Below are 24,538 nucleotides of genomic sequence, written 5' to 3'. Positions count from 1 at the left end.
AGATAAATTACAACTTTTAAGCAATCGAAGTAGTTTGTGGCTTTACGTCCGACACGGATTGCTACCTTAAAAAAAGTGAAAATGAAGTGTAACATTTTACGCAAACATTCACGCTCAGGCAGCCATTATGCACAGTGTATAAACTGATTGAAGGTGAATCAGAGTATACGAATGTGAAGAATTAAGAAGCGGGACCCTTGAAATCTTGGTGATGTAGTACGTTTACACTGGAAGATTATTAATTATGTCCATTTCCGGAATTGTGAGTAATGCCTTGATAAAAAAGAAAAGTGATGTATGCATAAGTATCTGTGCAGGGAAAAATCGAAACTTCGTGATATTGGGAGAGATGAAAGGTTGTCTAAATTGAGATAAAGGTAGGAAACAACCAAGTCCTGCTGGACTTCTAACTCCCATCGCTCGCTCGGCTATGTTTTGTGAAGGTGGCATTCGTGCTTTTTAGTGGCCACCTTGTTTTTGTGTAAATTGTGGTAAAGGTAGGAAAGAACGACCCCTGCAGGACTTCTAACTCTCCTTGCTCGCTTGATTATGTTTTGTTAAAATACCATTCGTGCTTTTAGTGGCCCCCTAGCACAGGTTCGTTCGTGTATTTGCAGAAGACCTCTTAAAGTGAATCTGCAGCAGAGAATGTAAGTGCATACCTCAAAAGTGATTCCTTAAGGTACAGAATGTAAATACAGAGAGAAGATGCATGTCTTTCATGCATTTGTGTGTGGATCCGTATAGTAAATCTGCACGAAAAAAATAAGAGTAATAAGGTAGTATATTTGAAAACATATAAAAGATTGTACCCTTGTCAATCATCCTAGGACGTCATGGTCTTAACAACTTATAAGCAGACGCGTTATGAATTTTGTTGTACATTACCTCATTAAAATAATAAAAATCAGAGATTGAAACTTGTATAACGATAATATTGGGCGCATATGGGTCAATCTGCATCAAGTGGTTCAACATTGGTCACTCGATTGTTAAAGTGACCTTAATATGTTAGTAGTTGAAAATGAACATTATTTAAATTTTATTACTTTTGTGTAATATTGTTTAGTCTATGATTTTTTTTTTTTTTTTTTTTTTTTTTTTTTTTTTTTAATGTATAAATTTTAAATGTAAGACATGTTTGCCATTTTGGATCGTGTATCTGAAATGTTTATTTACGAATAACAGGATAGTTTCTAATTTTAAAATGGTTTTAGGTTAAGAAAAGAAAGGCAAACTAGAAACAGAAAAAACAAACTAGTTCTGTCTTAGAAATCAAGAATGTAAAAGTGAAAGAAAGGGCCTATATAAGTTTTCAAATGAGGTATTGAAAAGAGGATTTTCGGAGATTTACGGCTGATTCATATTGACTGTTGGCTATGCTGCTCTTAGTTATAGTCTCGATTATTGTATTCAGAAGGGACAGGATGGCGAAGATACTCCTATTTTAAGTTTACCTTTCATTGTTGTCAGTAACATCTAACCCATCAAATAAAAATAAAAACTCACATCTAAACAGAATGGCAGGTTTCCTGCTAATTAACATTATTGAAATGATAAAATAGATTATATTATAAATTATTTCATGGCAAAGGTTATATATAGGCCTATTTGATTTTCAATAGCTTAATAAATCTCATTTTGGTGATGGAAGTCATACATTTTCATAAACGGCTCCCCTGAATTTGTACAAGAATTAAGAAAAGTAAAAGTAGTTCATGTAAAATATTACTTTAAATTATGGGACACACTATACTATCTTGGAATTCGTCTCCTTTCTACTTTTAAACAAGGACTGCATACATTCGAACAAAGAAATAGTTACTAAATTAATTAAGAGAAACAAATAACGTTTTTAAAGAAGGATATACATAAAATCTTTTAAGAGGGTTAAATCAATAAAATATTTTAAGAGGGACGAAACATCTGGTTCTCACACGGCAGCCATTTTTGTTTTACAGTGCACGCTGATTCTAGCATTTATAAGGGTTTGTGTTAACTTATATTACTCAGAATTGGATAACCATAGCTTAGTGAAACAAAAACCATTTTCTTCCAGAAAGAAACATCCTAAGTATTATGGCTAGTACAATTAATGAAATGGGAATCCTAAAGGGTCCTAAGATCAGTAAACATTTGACATCGAAAATGGCAAATTTTCAGTTGTGAAAGGCTTATCAAACCCAAGAAGGAATGAATCTCAAGTCTTAATTTTTTAAGGGTTTGTAGTTACCGAAATGTGCTTTATTGGAAACAGATTTCAACCCTGAGATTTGCTCGCTTCTCAAATTGCGGTTTTTGAAAAATTTAACATTCGATGCCAATTATTTTTTTCTGCATCACTTGAAATGAATTGATCCATATTAAATATCATGCAATTTGGGTTGGTGTTACTAAATTTTAGAATTTAAAAATAAGGAAGCATTTAATAATTCATTACAATCAGCTTTGAGCCAGACTTTCGCAGTCAACGTTTTCACTGACAACAAGGTTCAGTACTACACAATCACTATTTCATAGAAGCACATAGTCTTCAACTACGATAATGTATGTTAATAAAAAAGTTATTATTTAAGTTACAAGTTAGTATATTGCAATGTCATGGATTTTCAGTAAAATCAACCCAAAAATGGTGGAAACCACAGCGTATTGTGCTTTATTTAATCGTCGATCGTGTCGATGCCATACTGACATTTTTTTTTTCTTTCTTTCTTCTTCAGACGCACACCTTGAATTACTTGTTGAGTTGCTGGGATCGTACATTTTTGATCTTGTGTGTTTTCCTTTCGCACATACACACACAAGATCAAAAATGTAAGATTCAGCATCTCAACTAGTAGGATCAAATGGAAACCTTAAAAATGCTATCAAATGCCGTAAAGTTGCACGATTGCTTCGATATGTGTCAGTGGTATGCCTTGAGTTGCACTTAATGACCGACAGGTGGCAAAGTGTTGCTGAAGAAACGACGAAGGCGGCAACATCAATATCCAAATGGCTGCCCCAATGTCCACATGCACCGCGTTAGAAAAGCGTTCGATAATCCGGTTTTTGAGCAGTGAAAATGTGAAACCAAATTGAAACTCATCGTAGGATGGTAGCAAAGTATGGTGATTCATATTTGTTCCTGCTGCAAGTATACGAGTGATGTAGGAAGTTTAAAAGTGGCATAACATCTGTAGAGGATGCTTCTCGCCCGGGACAGGTTCACCGCGTAGTGACCGACGAAACCATTACGTTAGCGAAACAGCTTGTAAAGGAAAACAGGCGTGTTACGCTGAAAAAAATCACACTCATTAATATTAACTTTGGTTCAGCTCAACACATTGTGCATAGTATTCTGCATTTCAATAAGGTGTCTGCAAGATGGGTCCCACGTCAGTTGAGTGCTGAATTGAAAAGTCATCGCGTCGACGCCTGTGAGAACTTGCGTCGTTTCAACGCTGACGGTGATGTATTTCTGCGCAGGATTGATACAGGCAATGAGACCTGGGTTCAGCGTCATCAACCAGAAACAAAAAGGCAAGGAAGAAATGGAGGCATAGCTCTTCGCTGAAATTTAAAAAAAAAAAAAAAAAAAAAAAAAAAAAAAAAAAAAAAAAAAAAAAAAAAAACATTCATCCATCAGCAAGAAAGGTCATGCTCACTCTCTTCTGGGATGCGAAGGGAGTAATTTTGGAATAGTACATGGAAAAAGAAGTGACAGTAACCAGTGCCTCGTATTCAAACCTGCTGAAAAGTCAACTTCGCCTTGCAATCAGACGTAAACAACGAAGACTTGTCCTCATGTGTCCTCCTACTGCATACTGCCCGTTTGACCATTGAGACTATCGATGACATCAAATTTGAGTGTCCCATTCATCCATCCTATTCACCAGTTCCTTGCCCGCCAATGACACATGTATTTGGACCACTCAAAGAAGCAATGGGAGGCAAGCATTTCAGTAGTGATGAAGAGGTAAAAAATGCGGTGCACGAGTAGTTACAATCTGGATCAAAAGAATTCTTCCAGCGTGGTATCCATGCACTTCCGAAACGGTGGAATACTTCCATTCACCGCCAAGGGGACTACGTTCAAAAATAAGAGGTAAGATTTCCATTTTATTTGATCCTTCCTCGTAATTCAAGAGGCGCATCTGGATAAAAGGTGTTAGTATGGCATCGAAATGATCGACGATTAAGTAAAATACAAATACGCTAAAGTACGTGATTTTATTATTAGTACTTTACATAAATTAATATTACAGACTGTTTCGACGAATCCCCTTCATCAGCAGTGCGATATGAACAAATTTAGAAGCATTTCGCTTTCAACATTCTTGTGTTAATCTTAAAACAGATGGTTTCAAGGCTTCCTGAACCCTTTTTCAGTGACTAGTATTCCGCTACTCTGCAAAATTAATCGCACGGTGAATAGACTTTTCACTCGTTAGAATTGCATAACTCAAATAAAATGAAACATCCTACCATTACGTTGCTCAGTTCTAAGTTTTGTAGGACAAATTTGATTAAATTTTCAGCTTGAAAAGCCGAACAAATTAAAATATGCAGTTTCAATTAATTCGTTTATTTAAGAAGTTGAAAACATAAACTACAACGGTCAGTATCTTTCAACAGTAATGAAAGCAGGAATTCGCTGCTTTGTTTGTTTCTACAGCAGTCTATTGTGATATGAAAATAGAGAGAGAGAGAGAATGTAAATATACATTATTAATGTTACCGACTGCAGTGACCAAATTTTCTACCAGTGCTAGTTCCGTTTGTTTTACTAAATCGTGAACATAGTGTAGTATGCCGTTATTAGTAAGATAATCTCAGTTGTGGTTTGTGAAATACGAAGTTAAGAAGGAACACTTTCTCACAACGCATAGTGCTTCAAGAGCAGAAATCCTTTTCAACCCTTGCGCTTATCTGTACAATATTCTACAGAGGGAAGTTCACGATGTAATCTAATTAAGTAGCATAGTGTGCTCATATCACACCGCTGATGATAAAGGGTATTAATGTAAACCATATGAAGTACAGTGGCTTATTTCGTGGACTACCGGGCCTATCCGCGGTAGCCCTAGAATATTACAAAGTAAAGTTATTATAATATAAACAATTATATTGATAATTTTATGCTTTAGTGTCTTCTTTCAATGATACAAGATTCTGAGAACTTTATGTATTTAGAAACAGCCACTAACTTCTTTTTGTAGTCTGTCTCGCTTCCTTAAGATCTTCGATAAAATAACATAGAAGATACCACTTGTCAAGTGAGAATCGTGTAGTTATATGGGCATTCTCCTTCGCTCCACTCCATCCACAACATACGAACGGGTTGCCAGATAACACCAGTTTCCTCTAGAGTAATCAGTTTCTTGAGGAGCGAAGGTTAAAGGGAAATTACACGAGTAAAGACAGTGCGTTTTGGGGTCCCTGGGATTTGTCTCGGACATCTTGTGAGCCTCTTTATGTAGCGATTTGCGTCAACGCAACGAAAATTTGTGTTTTACAGTGTTTTTGGATAGTTGGCATACCTCTTATAAAAACTTGTTTCTTTATTATGTTGCGAAGGCTCTTACAAACTGAGGCTCCTTTTTTTTTTTTTTTTTTTTGGCTAATCGCCTATTTCCACTTCCTTTATTACTCGAACAGCTTCCATTTATTCTGGTGAGTGGGGTTACCACCTATCCAAAACAAAACGTATGGATACTTCATGTAGCAAATGAAGGTAGAAATTACGATCGTTTTTCCGTAATACTAATAAGACAGTGTAAGTCTTGCTAATGAAGAGAAAATATTTATTTACTTGAGAAAAGGAAGGTTTACATTATTAATTATAAAATCTGACATTGAATAAACATAGATTACAAATTAAATTTAGAAATTGAATAAGTTAAGTCTATCGAGGAGGAGAGACGTCCATGCATCATGAACTTCTTGTGTAATGTGTTTTCCATATAACTGATAAGTAGGGCTCGGAAGTTGAAGACCTAAAAATTCCCTAAAAAGGACCTATAAAAAGACCTAAAAATATCAATATAAAAAAAGGACCTAAAAATTGGGGGGGGGAAGGACGTAAAAATAAGACAGTTTAATCAGAATTACATATTTAATGAATATAATGCTCAAGAAATACAAGCTTCTGGTAGGTTAAGGTCTGTCCTTCTTCCACAAACTGAAGTGCAAACTAAAATAAGAAAACTTACCCCTCTCACCTCTCCCTTGCTGGAGGACATTCTTACGCCTCCTTATCTGACTTGAGATTGCAGACCTGGTCTTATCAGTCCAGTTGTTGAAGAATGTTTTATCTTTTAATTCTCTTTACTAAAGAAAAGATGTTTAAGAGGTGGTGGTGACTCGAGTTAATGGTCAGTAAATTTACTGTCGAAAGATAAAGTAAAAAAAAAAAAAAAAAAAAAAGACCAATAAACAAAACAAAACAAAAAAAAAACGCCGAAAAAGGCAAAAAAGGACAAATAAAATCCAGCATTTTCTGGCCTACAATCACCCAAAATGAACGTATATTATGTTAAGCCTTGTCTTGGGCACTCGTAAAAAAGATTTTTCCTCAACTTCCGGGACCTACTGATAAGTAAAGGTTTGACTTAGAGTACAAAAGATAAGGTGGTTGGTACGATGTTAACCATGATAACTTGGCACTTCTTGAATTAAAGATAGATAGACTAGCTATTCCTGTCGCTTCCGAAGATTAATCCAGTGTGACTGTTTACATTTTTGTCAGTTTATATATTTTCTAGTTCTTGTCCTTTCACCTGTATGTTTATCTATTTATTTCTACTTTGATGTTTTCACTTTCATATCCTGTCTTTCACTCTCTTGAAAGTGAATTTGTTTACTTTTCGGTCGACAAAGCCTCTTGCTTTATTTTTACAATAATCTAAAAGAAAATTGACATCTACAACGATATATCTAGGTACAACCATACATAACGCAGAGGAGGTCAAAGTTTTGAAGAAAACGTCATTAGCAGTTGGAAGAAACGTGTTCGAGTAATTTTACATAACATAACTCCCAGCGTTATATTTTGACCAAGGCAATCTCGATAAGAATTGAGATTTAGTGTATAAATAGATTCATTGAATTCTGTGACTTCAGATTGTAACACAATTTTCAGATACGTGTATAGGCAGAATTGTATTAGTTGATATAATGTGTCAGTGGGTTAAATAAAAAGGAAAAAAAAAAGAAAACAAATGAAGTTGTGTGAAACGCATGTTAAAGGTAACATCATAGATTATTTTATAAGGAGTGCGATTTAAGTTAAGATTACTGGCAAAAAGCATGCATAAAGCGAAAACGACTCATTCGATCTCAATGAAAGTTTCACCCTTTGCTTGTCATAGTATCTGACGAGTGTACATTAAGTGTAAGTGCATAAACATGAATGGGAAGCGAATCACAGCCGAACAGGCCAAGGTTGTCCGCGAGCGTCTTACCCAATTCTACAAGAACCAGTGCCCGCGTAACTTTAAACCTTTTAAGTGTGAATATCCTTATAGTACAGTGCATAGAATATTGGACAATTATGTGGAGACTGGTGAAGCATCAAGAAAGAAGAAATCTGGTCGCCTAATTTCAAAATATACAAAAATAAAATAAAATAAAAAATAAAAAAATAAAATAAAAAGGGCGATGGGACAATCAACGGTGACCGATATTTAGAGTACATTGAAAAGGTTTTGATTCTATGGATACAAAAGAATTCATCGGACATAACATTGTGTTTTGGTCCGATATGCCATCCTTGCATTATGTGAAAAAAGTGCGCGGCGCGCTTACTGACGCTGGTATGGAGTTTAGCAGCAAAAACGAGAAGGCGCCAAAAGTTCCTCTGGCTAGACCAATTGAGCATTTTTTGGGCTCTAGTTAAACGCGAAATGGCTAAGAACATACTTTCATCAAGAATATGCACAATATGCAAATAAAAGTAATCGGAAATATTAAAAGAAGTGGCAAAAAGTAGTGGACAAGCGCTTTTCCGGAAGTTCCGGTTCAAGCTTCGAGAAATCGTCCACAAGGGTACATATAGCATCAAATAGTAAACTACTTCTTTTTTCAGATATCATTTGTTTGTTATATTAAAATGTGTTGTGATTTGTCAAGAAATAAAAAAGTTATTACAAAAATTCGAAGTTCTCTTAACTTTTACATATAAATGCCATATAAAGTTTTAAATTAGTGTAGTGATCATCTGGATTTCAATAACTTGTTTTCTTGTGAAAAAGGGACTAAGTTGAATAAAAAGTAGAAATATATGTGTGTGAAGGTCTTCATTGTTGTTTGGCAGTCAAAGGCAACAGGTTAGGTTACCGAGAACCGTAGTAACGTAATAATACAATTGCTGCTCCCAGATCACATAGTAGGTGATTGTTAGTTAATAGTGTTCATGAGTTTCCTGGGAGTCTGTTTCCCCTCATTATCTTTGTGTCCCTATTTTCCTAATTCTTTCATTATCACTCCAGTTAATCATACATTTCCTTTAGCCAAATTAACATAAATGTGGGAAGTTAATGATTACAAGGTGTGATCAAGAAGTACGGTGAATTAATTGCACAGTGCCGTCTATCGATGTATCCAGTTCAACTAGTAAGCCCGGTAGTGTAAACCTTTGGTACAATCAGTGTCGATTTTGAACAAGTTGTGACATGTTAGTTGCCTTCCAGAGGTAGAAGAGTGAGGACGTGTTAAGAGTGTCGCGCGCCAACATTGTTTTGTTCTAAGCTGAAGAAAAAAAAAATGGCAAAGAAGCTGTGTCATTGAAGACTGTTTACAAGTTATATGAGCGATTCAAAAGCGGCAAGTAGTCGGTTGAAAACAAGCAACGATCAAGATGTCCTTTGACGTCAAAAACTTATGAAGACGTACAAAAAGTGGCAAAAATGATTTGTTCAAACAGACGAATGGCTATTCGAGAGCTTTCCGAAGAACTAAACAATCTCGTATGGGCCCGCGAAAAGCATTTTAACCACCGATTAAATGGGCAAAATGGGTTCCTTCTTCACCACGAAAAAGCGCCGTGCCACACCTTCCTTTTGATTTGCAAGTTTTGGGTGGAAAAAGTGTTCCACGCGTCTGTCCACATCCGCCTTACTCACTAGATTTAGTACCATGCGACTTCCTTCTCTTCCCAAAAATTAAAATCGTGCTTAAAGGAAAACGTTTTTACTCCATTCCTGACATTGAGAAGGCCACGACAGCAACTGAATGCCTTTCCAAAAGAAGCCTTGCAGTCATGAATTCAACGTTTAAGTTCATTTCTAGCCAAGGACAGTACTTTGAAGGAGATTAAATCAAATTCCATGTAAGCTTATTACTTTGTTTCTAATAAAATCCTTCACTGTATCCTTTGATCACACCTCGTATTATTAACTACTTGGACAATGACAGCGTCTGTTTAGTTTGTGTACTGCTTGCAAGTCACCGTAATGTATGCCAGTGTAAGTGTGATGATTTAATGTCCAATGAAACCAGGACTTCATGTAGCCTCATGGTTAGTATACTGCACCGCGTCCCATACTATTCACTATCATCCAACACAATATTAACACAAGACTGTCGCAGTGCATATACCTTGAGTATTACTAACTCGGATGTTACATAGTACATGGGAGTTTTAATTATTTTGATGACTGTAAATCAAAATATATGTACACGTCGTTTCTGTTCACTTCTTCTTTTTAGCGATTTTTTTTTTTTCTTGGAAAGAGTATTGGGCCCTTTTGGCGTATCGAGAATTTTCGAGATTATTTATTACTGACTAATTTGTCATCTATTCAATCGTGAGGTCAGCGGCTTATATAATTTTTCCCAATAATAATAATAATAATGAATGTTTACAATTGCACGCATATAAGCATGAGTCATAAATTTTGCAATATTGACGTAGTACATAGTTTACGTACTGTAATCATGCAATCAAAGCAATTTAAGCCGTCACACGCGCTCTTTAGCACGATATAGATAATAGTACCTTGTAACCTGAAAAGTTGTCTAGTGCTGCTTTCCGTGTGTAATTTGACATCTACAAGATCAATGTGCAACTAAAGTAAGATCTAATTCCGAAAATTTTGCCATACAAATTCCATCTGGACCGTAATGTCGCGATAGCAACCCAAAACAATTGTTGTGTGAAAGGTTAAGGGTGGTTGATCATATAGCAACCAGGTAGTTGAAGAAGTTCTCTGTGGTTTCAAGAACCTCGCTGATCAGCAAAGCTCAGATAGGCTGTAAACTATTGACTGCAATGTTTGCGAGATAGAATTTCGACAACTGGCACACGGAGGTTATGAGATTAAGTTAAGTATTATACAGTCCATGTGATTTGTCATCTTCACGACTCAGGGAAAAGCTTACGTAGGTGTCGAATTGATGTTCCTCACGAAATGACCACAGCTTGGGCACAGACCGAGTGACTTGCGTTTCCTGAAAATAACAATAACGTGTAAACAGAGTCAAGTAAAGGCCAGTTGACGGAATGTGTCGCCAATCACGACGTTTCGAACACGAAGTGATGCTTTGCGTCTGATGGAATTATTATTGTGTAATTCACTACAAGTTTGTTTCGGCCCGGTGGGGAGCACTCGGTCGAAAAAGTGTAAAAAGCTTTTTCAGACCAGCCATCCTGAATGGGGTTTTCCTCATTCACACCAAGCAAATGCCGGGATGGTACCTAATTTATAGGTCCCAGGCCGCTTCCTTCCTTACCCTTTCCCCGGATAGTGTGCTCACCGAAATCCCTAAGTTTGTTCCGTGTACTCGAACTGCCAGTGTAAACCTGTACTCCGAACAGTTGGAGTAAATTTATGCCATCGTGAATAAGAAACCGAAACCCTTAAGACCACATAAAACTTCTTATCTCTGGAACGACCCGGAATAAACCCCAGAAGCTTGAAGGAATTGAATTGATGCCACGCTCAGCATCCGTAGTTCGCATTATTACTTGTTCCAGTCCATGGCTCAAAGTGAGAATCAGAGTTCGGAGATCAGAAGAATGCAGATTTTACAAATTTGAACAGTACTGACGCTTGACACGATAGACCGGAGAGCAGGGTTTGACTTAGTCCAGTTACGTAGTTTTTACTACTTAAATATTTTCATAATGTTTTACACATTTTTCGCCCTTTAAATTATCTTAGCGCTACTGTTCATTCCAGATAATGTTCAGCTTCAAGAGCGATACAACGTTGTCTTAATTTATTATTATTATTATTAGTAACACCAGAAATCATAATTAAATTTATATGTTACATAGCAACTCGGATACAGCTTTTCCACTATTTGTTCTTAAAATATAAAATCCATTTACTTTTCCAGAGTTTGAGAATGCAGAAACTCTTCTTATCTCTGAAGTTCACATGTTGTTAGAGCACAGGAAGGCCCAAAATGAAAGTGCTGAAGAAGAACAGGAGTTGTCGGAAGTCTTCATGAAAACATTAACCTATACCAATCGATGCAGAAAGTTCAAAAACAGGGAAACCATAGCAGCTGTCAGAAGGTAAAAATCAGTAACGATTAATAGTAGTTCCTACTTTGAACCACAGTGCACATTTATTATTATTATTATTATTATTATTATTATTATTATTATTATTATTATTATTATTATTATTATTATTATTATTATTATTATTATTTGTAAATAATGGTCAGATATTGAAGTATTAAGGCAGTTGAAAACTTGCAACATCTTCCTTTCTGAGTCGATTGATTTCTGAGAAATCTTAGGAGTGCCTGTACTATCTTGGTTTCCAGTTCATTGATTTCTGAGAAGCAGAGCATGGGATACAAACCATTCATAAACTTCCTGCCATACTCAGGGCCTTGCTTACATCCAGTTAAAGGTGATTTAGGCCTCAGAACACGGGAGTATAATGTATTCCATGTGAATTGCGGCAAATCTATATTGGATAAATTATCCACACGATTGGAATTCACCGTAAAGAACACTCCAGTTATATTAAACGTCTCCAAGCAGAAAAATCGAGACTGGCAAAGCATAATATAGCAAAAATACGCAATGATGTGCTTGGTAATGATTCGGTGTAAAAGAAAGAAGATGGAAAAGATGGACATTTTGCTAGTCTGTAGCCAAAGTTGGCCTTTTTCAATATCCAAACGTAAATGTTACCCCGATGGAGCAAGCCTTTATGACTTATAAGCATACCGTGAAGAAAATGATAGGGGAACATTTCGTACTCCGGGTACAAATACTCAAGGCATAGTGAGCAATGAGACCTTTTTGGTGAATTGTGTAGATAATTTTGATAGTATTAGCTACGTCATTATTAGAGAACAACAGTTCTACGAAACCTCATGTAATGTTCCCGTAAATACTCGTAATGGTAATGATCTTATGAAACCTGTGGAACATTATTCAGGTATTAATTTAAACACCTATATTGATGTAATTAGAACCAATAATACTGTATATATAATCAGGCGTTTGGGAAATATTTCCTTCCTTCCGAGGGAAGCTTTATAACAAGTAAGTTAGTTCTACTAATAACAGTCTTTCTGGTTTTAGAAGTGGCAGAACAAATAAGTATGATCGTGTCCGTGCAGATCATAATCAAAGTGGCTTCCAAAATGTCCCAGGTAAATTACGTAACCGAATCACATAATCTGAATGATCGAATCACGGTCGAATATATTCATTTTGTGAGAGGTACCGGGATGGGTACCCGGCGCCTCTACCGTTTTTTGGTAGGGTAGAGGAAAATACAGTATACCTGGATTTGGACTTTAGCACCATCTTTTATTAAAAGTTCCTCTTTAATGCAAGTATTTTACAATAAGTAAAATTTTCTCTAAATATGTAGGTAAGGAAGTAAAAGGAACCCTATGACCAAGCATCTTAGGGCGTTTAGGTTTAGGTTACTCTCAATAACAGGCGTCTTAGAGAGGAAATGAGAATTTGTTGATTAGGTGCCTCTCAATGACTGGGCGTCTTAGGGAGGAAAAGGAGCTAAATGACCAGGCGTCTTAGAGCGTGTAGGAAAGGAACTTTCAATGACCAGGCGTCTTAGAGCGTGTAGGAAAGGTACTCTCAATGACCATTCGTCTTAGAGCGTGTAGGAAAGATACTCTCAATGACCAGGCGTCTTAGAGCGTGTAGGAAAGGCACTGTCAATGACCAAGCGTCTTAGAGCGTGTAGGAAAGGTACTATCAGTGACCAGGCGTCTTAGAGCGTGTAGGAAAGGTACTGTCAATGACCAGGCGTCTTAGAGCGTGTAGGAAAGGTACTGTCAATGACCAGGCGTCTTAGAGCGTGTAGGAAAGGTACTCTCAATGACCAGGCGTCTTAGAGAATGTAGGAAGGAACTTCTCAATGACCAGGCTTCTTAGAGAGTTGATAGTTCGATCAACCGGGCGAAATTGATACTTCCTAAGGTGTGCTCTCCTCTTTTATACCAAATGTTGCTGACAGCTGGCCACTGCGTCATTGTCGAATGTTGGCGATGATGGACAAGGTCCTCCTTGTTACTGTTGTGAAGACATGTGGGAATCTTACAATATGATATCTTTCAGTCTAGGACACACCTTGTTCAAAAGAGTTCACTTGTTGTCGTTCGACTGGGTTAACTCTCAAACCGAAAATTAACTTGATCGTGCTGTATTAGAAAGAAAAAAAAAAAAATTAACTCTAGACAGCAGTGGCACTAATTATAACAACCCAAATGTTTATTATAGCTCCAGGTGCACCATTTACACAATATATGAACGGTGCACTTAAGTCACATTTGATTGTTTAGAATCAAGTGAACTAAGAGCTATTGCAATAAATATAACTATAATGTCTATGTTTGTTCGAAGTGTTTATTAGGTTTTCTCATATCTTTTCTTCTAATTTTGAGTTTAAATATCTAATGTTGTTTGTTTTATGGAAGGTATATACTGGTTAGGTCTTTGATTGTTAATCTTAATAACTTTTGCTTTTACCGCCTTCAATACATTATTTCTTATAACTTTTATTAATTCTGTATGGTATTATAAATGGAAGTTCAGTAACCAATTCTAGATAAGGTTGCAATGTTTATTTTAACAGTACAGTTGCTCTAAGTTAAATATTCATTGTATTACCTTATATAATTTTTGGCAAATGTTGCTTCTAAGTATTCAGTAGTACTTATTTATTTTAACGAATTCAATGTTTTCTTTACTGATGTTATGTTTAATTCTTTTAACGTATGTGGTGTAGTGTTAAGTTTACAGTTTTGTGTTCTTTATTCATTCCTTTGAATAATTCTAAAATAGTGCGTCCGAATATTGCAGTTACCTTCCATTATCTTCCTTCTGTTACTGGCATCCAGAGATGTAAAAAAGCCGGCTTTTTTGAATCTATGTTGTTTTTTCATATAAAAAGCCGGCTTTTTTTTGGGAAAGAAACGAGAATTTTGGAAATTTTGGCTTTTTTCATTTTCATGATTTTTCTATCTAAATAGCTTTCTTATATTCTATAGTTAGATAAAAATTCCATGACCTAAATGCCATATTTCGCTCTAAAATTCACCATCAAGATGGATGGAGCACATGTTTTACGAATTAAAGCTAACATGAAGAATGTAGTATTTGAGGGCAATTTTAAAGGCTATTTAACTTTATTTTAACTTTTGAATTATCGACATTTTTTTCTTCTAGGGATCATTTCAGTTTGTCATCTGTGTTTCATTTATAAGAGCTTAATACTCTAGCTTCTAGCGCAAAAGTTAAACTTACGTTTTTCTATATATCCGTCAAAGCGTACGTTTTTCAATATATCCGTCTAACCGTACTTCCACATTTCTGTTATACTTTAGCTGTGCAACGATTTAGCAATAATTTCCAGAATACAACCTTGAATACTAATTTATACAAATAATCAGTAGCGGATTTAGAAACGTACTTTGGGACAGGTTTCTCTGATTGTTTCGTTTTCTAAAATGTCCTAATTTTATTTGGGAGGAGCTTGAAGCTTATGAGTACAGGCATAACTAATACTGTATTTCGTTTCGTTTATATATTTAGCGATAATCTTCCGGATACAACCGTGAAGATCATTTTATACTGAGAATCAGTGTCGGATTTAGAAAAGTATTTTGGGAGGGTTTTTTTCTGACTAATGTTTAGTTTTTCTAAACATTCGTAATTTTTATTTGACGGCAGCTTAAAGTTTATGAGTAAAGGCATAACTAATAGATATTTCGTTTGTTTTAGACATTCCGTAATTTTGGGGAACAGGCTTCAGTCCGAAAGACCGTCCCCCCTAACCCTCGCAAAACCGTCACTGCTGGTAATTAGTAATAATAACGATTTAAAAACAATAAGAAATGAAGTCAGCCAACTCACAGTACACGCACTATTTCTACTTCATAGATGGAATGAAGAAAAGTTTTGTCAGAATGGTCGAATGCTGAGTTGAATTCCGGACTTCTCGATAGAAGCGCAAAAGCTCCAGTCAATCATGTTTGTTGTGCAGTTGTATTTATCTTAACTTAAATATATTCCGTAGTCCTTTTTTTGTGTGTGTGTTGGTGGGGTGGGGAGAGTTCCATAATGATATGAAGGGTGTGAGCCAAGAACATGGTAACTAACAAATTTTCAATTGTTGAGTTACGCAGCATCAGATAGGCAGCAACGCATACCGCTTCGTTTAATCCCTCATGTATAGACTTATGTGAAAAATCAGCTTTCCGACTTTCAAAATGGATTGTGCAGCAGAAAATTTCTAATTTCTTAAAATAGTAAAATTATGGGTTACCATGTTCTTATCTCACATCCTTCATGTTCAATCCCTCTTGTTAAAAATACAGAAAACTTGAGGACTGAATAAACCGTGATGGTGCTTATATAAAACTGTAGAATTTCAAGAATATACAAAACCAAAAGCTCTAGGTGTGCAGCCTTTAAGTGTATCATATAAATCTAAGTATTTTTCTTATGTTTTATTTTAATTTTATTTTGTTCCAAAAAGAGGGTATGGAATATTTTGAAGTAAAAATACTACATAGAATTTTGCTACTTATTTGAGTATTTTTTTTAAAACTAGTATTTACTTTTAGGGTTGGCTGGTTTACACCAGCTGTTTTTCTTCTTTTTTTTAAATAAACAACTGGTTTAAACCGAAAAAAAAAAAATAAAAGGTACGAAAAATGCGAATCGTGTGAACTTCATGGTGACGTTTCCATACATCAAACCATCTGCATTAGTTTTATTTCCTCTTCACCTTTTAACCAAGGTGTCCCATGTTTAATTCTCGGTCGAACCACAACCCTTCTTTCATGCGTAAACCAAGTAGCGGTTCGGATGTAACTTTAAGCGAAAGTCTTCTCCTTGATAATCTCGGTATTACGTAAGGATGTTAAGCCTGAACATACGAAACGAAACTAAATTGTGTATTTCTGCATGCCTGAATGCCTGTTATTTTATAAAGAAGCCAAAGTTGCTTAAATATATTGATATAAATTGGCAAAATTTATTGATTGCCTACGTAGCTTCCAACATTAGCTTGGATTGCACTTTCAATGATATGTACGTACTAAATTTGTAATTTAATACCTCAGTTTTAGCGTACTGATTATGATACGTTGACCTTTAAATTTTACATGCAAAGCAATAACAGGATTTTTCCGTTATTGTTTTACATTTAGAGCAGTGACGGGATTTTCCCGATGGCTAGGGCGGGAGTTTCTCAATTTAAGAAATTTACTGACCGGACTTCTTTAAGCTTATGTGACCTCTTCCAACATAACTCCGTTGTTACATAATAACACCAAGGCGAAACAAACTTATTTCTATCAATATGTAATATAAATACATAAAACAAAATATATAAATCAAAAAAGCCTGGATTAAACCAAAAAAGCCTGGTTAAACATCCCCCCCAAAACTGGTTTTTGGCATTTTCAAAAACAACCATGGTTCTTGCCAACCCTGCTTACTTTTGTATGTAGGAAGTTAAAAAAAAATCTTATTATATACATTGGTTAATCCTTTGGAATTCATAATGTAAATATGTTGAGAAGTAAAACTGTTTGAAATATCTTTTCGAAATTCATGGTTTATTTTCGAGGTTTTATATTATTATCGGCATCAACCACTAATTAAATGACTTTTTGTGTTATAGAGAAGCGAAACAAAATCTGGTTTATCAATTTAAAGCAGAATTTTCAAAAAAGCCCAAAATTTCCCAAGCAAAAAAGCAAAGCAGAAAAAACCGAGTTTTTTTTTTCTTTCAAAAAAGCCGTTTTTTTTTCCGAGCCCTTGCATCTCTACTGGCATCCAAACAAAAGTTTTCAATCTTTTCAGGTGTATATCTTGATTCGGTCTATGGCTCCAAATTTTATTGTTTGCACCTGTGATCTTGATAAAATAATTCATGTATAGTTTATAAATAATATAGAAATAGCCCTACATTATTTTTGAATGTATATGTGAATCTTTTCACTTACACTTAAGATGCTTGTGAAAGTCGATAAAGAATATAATAAAATATGAAGAAATGGAATTCATAGTTATGTATTATGTTAATTAGTAAGAAAAAGCCAAGGAAAGGCAATTAAAAGAACCAGAACGAACATATCTTTTCAAGTATTATTTAATTACTAATTTTAAAGTGCCCTCAGAGAGAAACTACTTTCTCCTTATCACCTTGATTTCAACTGTCAAAGACATTCACGCGTATTAGATACGTTCGGTGACTGGAAATACATATTTGCAGTGCAGAGAGATGTGTAAATGAAAAGAACTTTCATTCTGGTGTTCACAATAGCTTTCTTGTATACACGCAGTAACCCATATATGTAGTTGGAACAAAGCAGGATTGGCAAACCCATGGTTTTTATTGAAAGAATTTTTTTTTTTTTTAAATAATAATTTGCTTTATGTATCCATATTACATGTGGACAGAAATAAGTTTTTTCGCCTTGGTGTTATTATGCAATAACAGGATTATGCTGGAAGGGGTCACATAAGCTTAAAGCGGAATCCAAACTGCTTCTCGGCTTACATTCAAGAGAAATTGTACTTCACTTGGACACAAAAACCGGGACTAATTAGCCACAAATGCGATGAGTCTGCCGACTCAACATATGCCTACTTGTTAATATAGTTGTCAAGAATCATTTCAGAATTAGAAAAAGATAAACAGTTACAAAGTAAAAATATTATACAGAATTGTAAATAAATCCGGAAACTCCCGCCTTAGCCATTGGGAAAATCCGGTTATTACTTTAAATGCATTTGCATGGACAATTTTAAGGTCAGCGTATCATAATCAGTACGCTAAAATTGAGGTATTACATTACAGATTTAGTATGTAGATATCATTAATAAAATTAAAACAAAGTCCAATCCAAGCTAATGTTGAAAGCTACGTAGACAATCGATAAATTTTGCCAATTTCTATCAATATCATTTAAGCAACCTTGGCTTATTTATAAAAGAAAAGGCATTCAAGCAAGCAGAATTACACAATTTGGTTTCGTTTCGTATGTTTAGGCTTAACGTCCTTATGAAATACCGAGGTTATCAAGAAGACTTTCGCTTAAAAGACATCCGAACCACTATTTGGTTTACACTTGAAAGAAGGAGTGTGGTTCGACCGAAAACTGAACACGGTATGCCTTGATTAAAAGGTGAAAAGGAGAATAAAACTAATGCAGATGGTTTGATATGTGGAAATGGCACCATGAAGTTCACACGATTTAAAGCTTTTTTTTTAATTACCAGTTTTTTTTTAAGCTGGTTTAAACCAAGGTTTAAGCCACCTTGGTTTAAATCAGCCAACCCAGGAACAAAGTAATAGAAAATGAATTACCTGTAAACAATCACGACACTAAATAAAGTACACTATAAGATCTTTCGCTAATATACTTCGTCAGGTAGAAAGGAAAAAAAAAAAACAGCAAAAGCTGACAGGCTTTCAGGTGGGTGCCGTGTTGGAATCCAAAATCATGTGATCACGTGATATTATCAGGCTGTAAGTAGATAAGAATTTAGTGGATGAATATATAACCATACCAATAGGACGAGAAAGTCGGTAGGAATGCAGGAGAGAGAAAGATTAAGAAATAGAAAAATAAATAAAAATTAATGAAGGAATTAACAACAAACAATAAGTAGATACATGGGTAACATACAAAGAGGGAAAAGGTTAATGACTGAACCGTGACTCGAACCCGGGATCTCCAGCATACAGTGCTAATCGCTACGTCACCCAATCCGCTCCTCATAGCAGCCATACATATTCCCGCGCTTGAAGTCGTTTTTTTTTCCCTCCTTTCATTAATAAATACGTGGGTAGTCCTAGAAGTATCCGACCTAACGTATAGATAGAGGTGGTTGTTTGAAAAACATTACTATAGTCGAAAGTACCAGTCTTATAAAGCTTAGGTTTGAAGTTTGAAAACGCTTCGTTGTTTAGTATTTGTTTTAGCAGTCATCAATAGTGAACGCTCTCAGTAAATTTGTAAACATGGATAAAAAATGGGTCATTGTTATGTAGTACAATACTTCCATTTGAAAGGTTTCAGTCCAACCAATATCAGCCTGAGGGGAATCTGCTCCTTCCGGTTACAACAGTAAAATATTGGCTGCCAGAGTTTAAACGAGACTGTACTAGCTACAAAGACGAACATCACAATGGTTTACCACAGCAAATATGCTGAAAAAAATCCATAGAATAGTATTGGGTGGCCGTCAACTGAAACTGCGCGAGCTAGCAGACATGATAGGTATTTTTAAAAAGTGCTGTACATCGCATATCGACTGAAAATTTGGACGTGAGAAAGGTATTCGCGAGATGGTGCCGCGTTTGCTCACAATAGAACAAAAACAGCGTCGTGAGGATGTTCCAATCGAGTGTTTGGCAATGCTTCAAAGCAGTAAAGCGGAGCTTTTGCGTCAATCATAACCATGGAGGAAAAAATGGATCTATCACTTCACACCTGAGACGAAGTAACAATTGAAACAATGGACTGGAAGGAAAGAATCGGCTCCAAAGAAGGCGAAGACAGTTCCATCTGCTGGCAAGGTTATTGCATGTTTTTTTTTGGGGGGGGGGGGGGATGCTCGTGGAATAATTTTCATTGCTTAATCATCAGAAAAGAAAGCAATCAACGGCGAGCATTTTGCAAGCTTATTGCAGCGTTTGAGTGATGAAATCAAGAAAAAAAGGCAGCATTTGCCGAAAAAGAAAGTGTTGTTTCATGAAATCAGTGCACCAGTTCACACATCCGTTATTACGATGGTCAAAATCAATGGGTTAAAGTTCGAATTGCTTCCTCACGCAGCCTATTCGCCAGCGGCTTCGAGTTATTTTCTTTCCAAACGTAAAAAATGGCTTAATGGTAAATAATTTGCCGACTATGAAGAAGTGTCGTAGCGAAAGTGCTCCTAGTATACATTTTTAATGTTACGATTATGTTTCCGCTATTTTCTAATTAATTCATTTTATATTTGACTTCACGGATACTTTATTCCAATCATATACAGGGTGTTTCAAAGCAACACCGACAACGTTTGAGAGGTCATTCCTGACACCATGATAAGACAAAAAGTATAGACCAACCTGGGTGCACAAATGCTTCCTTTCAGAGTTACAGGTCTCCGAAAACATGAAAAAATTAACTTTAAAGGTCAATAGCTCCAAAAATATGGGACCTACCTTAGTCGGGTCAAGACTTCACTTAGGAACTAGTATCTGCCCTATCCATATCCAAGTTTTACAATCCTGCGGTACTTCCACAACACTTTTTGTAGAGGTAGTTTGTGAGTACTTCAAATTATATGCCTGTAGCCAAACTTCCTCTTTAAAAATTGTTGCGTGAGTACCTGAGGATTCTGAATTATGAATTTTGGATAGCACACATATTAATTCCTAAGTGAAGTCCTGATCCAACTACAGTAGGTGCTATAGTTTTGGAGCTATTTACCTTCAAAGTTCAATTTTTCATGTTTTCGGCAGCCTATAACTCCGAAAAGAAGCATTTTTGCACCCAGATTGGTCTATACTTTTTGTCTTATCTTAATGTTAGGAATCACCTCTGAAACGTTTGTCGGTGTTGTGAAACAACCCTGTATACTGAATGTCTGGGGAGTGACACATCTACTGTTGTCAGCAGTAATGCGTCTGAAGTTTTAGGTGAGAAAGTGTCGTCAAATTTTACCTTTGCTGGGAAGGCTAGTCATGGCCCTTTTCGAGCTCATTTTTCGTATATACTCATAATGAAACAATGTCGAGAGAATGATTCCACATTTGTGGTGACTACTGCTGAAGTTATTGTGTCCCGTCACTGAAACTAGGAGCCCATGGCGAAATATTTTTCTACGAAACGACCAGGAAGGAGACTGTAAGAAAATGATACCCACAGTCCTATAGAGGATCCGTCGATTGGCGTGCTAGGAAAATCCACCCAACGTATGATGGACCAGCAATTCAATTTGTTACCTTCTAACGCGAATGCAACTATTCGTAAGCGTCTCCGGCTAAAATGCGCGTGCACCACCTGCTCCCGCCCACATTGCAGAACAAAAAATGACAACAGGAAAGTATATGAAAAGGACTTGGCATGGTCCAAATGGCAGACAGTCGTCATAATAGATAAAGTATACATCCATCTCACTGCTGAGGTCACATTTGGGCGCTGACATTCCTAGTCAGTGTTGCCAAGGACCTGCAGCTTCCTTAATTTGCGTTGGAAGTTACCTTTCTGGCTGAGCATAGTTGCGTAATTTTACTGCATTTATCCCTATTCTTCTTAACATGCATTAATGCAGATTGTAGGTATATATAATTTTAAAGTTTTATATATATAATGTATTTAGTCCATAATTATTGGGCAGAAAGCATTACTAATTAATGGAAGATAGAACTTCATTCTTCATGGTTGCTTGTTTCATACTAAACTTTGAAAATGCAGTAATGCGAGAGATTCAGCTTTCTTGAACACGAGCGAGGTGGCCAATAGATAGACATCGGAAACATCTTTTAGTCTTTGCAGAGCAGACTTTATCAGAATGTGATCTACATCTTTTACGAACATAAGAGTTGTATCAACGTTATGTTCTGTTCTAGTTTGGTTGGGCAGCAAAATTTTTCTTGCGTTTTACTTTGAAGTCAACAAGAGTGTTGATACTCGGAATATCATTCCAGAATTCTTTACCTGGCATTTGTGTTGAGAGACACAACATGTAGGTTTCGTCATCGATTATGATGAATTTTTGACCACCTGATTTCACTAGCTGCTTGTACGGCCATTTTTCAATGACGTTTTGCGCGTGTAGTCTGATCCTTTTCATACAATAGAACAGGTTGTTTAGTCTATTATGATGCCAAAACCTTTCTTTATGTGATATATACTAGTCTCTGGTACACGTAGTTTCTTTACAACCTCACGATTACTCAGTAGAGACCTGCACGGGCCGAATTTTTCGGCCCGAGCCCAATCCAGCCCTAACGTACCTAGGCCCAGCCCAGCCCGGGCCCGAAAAGTATTGGAGATTTTCGGCCCGAGCCCGGCCCGGCCCGATAAGTTTTTTAAAATTCTTAGCCCGGCCCGGGCCCGATAAATTTTAAAAGTTTTTGGCCCGACCCCGGCCCGATAATTTTTTTAAAGTACTAAATTAATTAATAGTACTAAATTTGACCTAACCTCAGAAACCTTTTCTAAACTCTGGTTTACAACCTGACGCTTGCCTTCGAATGGTACCATTGCCTCCTAGAACTTTGCCTGTCATCGAGAGAACAAAAACTTCATTCCCTGTAACAAAAATCTAACTTAATTGATTTTTAGCATAAAGTGAAGATGGCAATATTGTTTAGCGACAGGCAAAACATTCCTACCCCTTCTTTTTATATTTTGAGTTCAGTGAAGGTCAAGGTCAGAGCTCAATTTACCGCATAATGCCTGCAATCCTCTATAGTGAAAGTGGAGCTGCTAAGAAACACAAACTGTAAATAGTTATTCATTCTTTGTAACATTTTTCACGGACACACTTCTTCAACGTTTGGCTTTATTCCAATTATCGTTTAACGAAAGTCAATAATTATTAAAGAATTGCAATTGATCGGCCCGAGCCCAGCCCGACCTGAAGAGAAATCAGTGTCGGCCAGCCCAAGCCCGGCCCGGCCCAAAGAAATAACAGTGTCGGCCCGCCCAAGCCCGGCCCGGCCCAAAGAAATAACAGAGTTGGCCCGCCCAAGCCCGGCCCGCGGGCCGGGCTGGGCCCGTGCAGGTCTCTATTACTCAGTGACGGATTCTAAATGAGCAACCACTTCAACTTTGCCGCCCTTATGATTACTTTTACGTGGCGTCTTAAACCTCACGATATTGCTGCAACATTCTGTGGATGGTCTGAACATTCATTCCTTACTGTTAAAAATGATGAACAGTCAATTTAGTCATGCCCATTGGACAGGAAAAACTTAGTGATTTCCTGCTGTCTAGTTTGGTTTGCCACTGGTTTCAGTTTGGCAGAACACAAATACTTTGCTCACGTGCGATCGTTTTGGATGTTTCTTTACAAATACCCGAAAAACTACATCTGTACTAGCAGCTGCTTGACTTCCTGCGCACTCATTAGAGTACAAATTTTACTTAAGTGTGACCATAAATTTCGCTAACTCATATTTTGTAAGGCATTGGAATTAGTTGCTAATTGAACATGATTTACGTAGGTACTAATTTTTATAATTTTGACTGTCAGATTAGAATTACGAGTTTCCAAATTACAGTTTTGCTTCTAAGTGTAGTTTTATTTTATTTAATTTTTTATACTGTACTTAAGATATGGTTAAAGTTTGCTTTTTTGATGAGTGTAAATCTAAAAATTTTCCCATTACATAAAAGCGATCAAAATAATAACATTACGATTTTTATTGTTTACAGTTTACTGATGCAGAAGAAACTTCATAAGTTTGAACTGGCTTCTTTGGCTAATTTATGTCCGGAAACTCCAGAAGAGGCTAAATCTTTGATTCCAAGGTACGTGAAAATAAGTAAGTTAAATGTCTTGTGGCTGTGTGTTGGATGCTAAAGGAAATAGATATGCCCTAATGTGGCCTCGTAGTTAGCATGCGTGCTTTTCGTGCGTGTGGTTGAGGGTTCAGATCCCTTTCCTTTAGACAGTTGGTTGCTTCTCATTTAGTCTCAGGCAGAAAAGGGACACTACACACCAACTATTAAAGCTAAAGGAAACGCGTGATAAATTCAAGTCAATGATAATGGAAAAATAAGTGGAATCAGAAGGTGGGAGAAAGTGTTAAAAATACGATAAAACTCACCAACATAGTTGACTACTGCAAATCACAATCCCTGGAATCATGCTTACCTTCGTCCGTCAGGGCTCACCATCGACGCAATTAGGCTAGTTGTCGCACTGGGGCAAGAACCTGAATTAGCGCCTCACCTGACCAACCAAACCAAAACGCTCCCCGACACTACACCTGATATTGGCATCACACAGTAATTCTCCTATTCCATTTTTCTTCAAGTGGTAAAGTTTGATTTCAAAATTGCAGTACATAATTTAATTTTTAGTACAAGATAAAAC

The 24,538-nt window shown here is 36.4% G+C and overlaps 1 protein-coding gene across 1 annotated transcript in view; it reads left to right on the top strand.

The window, feature by feature from the left end:
• Positions 1-24,538, top strand: part of LOC145668960 (DNA-directed RNA polymerase II subunit Rpb4-like) — a 48,858-nt gene that overhangs the window by 18,081 nt on the left and 6,239 nt on the right. Inside the window, exons 2-3 of the mRNA XM_081737253.1 lie at positions 11,323-11,503; positions 23,875-23,970. Coding sequence (XP_081593379.1) covers positions 11,323-11,503; positions 23,875-23,970 — 277 coding nt within the window. The remainder of the gene's footprint in view (positions 1-11,322; positions 11,504-23,874; positions 23,971-24,538) is intronic.

The sequence above is a fragment of the Thermobia domestica genome, chromosome 13 (assembly GCF_964235325.1).
Source record: "Thermobia domestica chromosome 13, izTheDome1.hap1.1, whole genome shotgun sequence".
Lineage (NCBI taxonomy): Eukaryota > Metazoa > Arthropoda > Insecta > Zygentoma > Lepismatidae > Thermobia > Thermobia domestica.
This window is presented reverse-complemented; position numbering and strand designations above follow the sequence as displayed.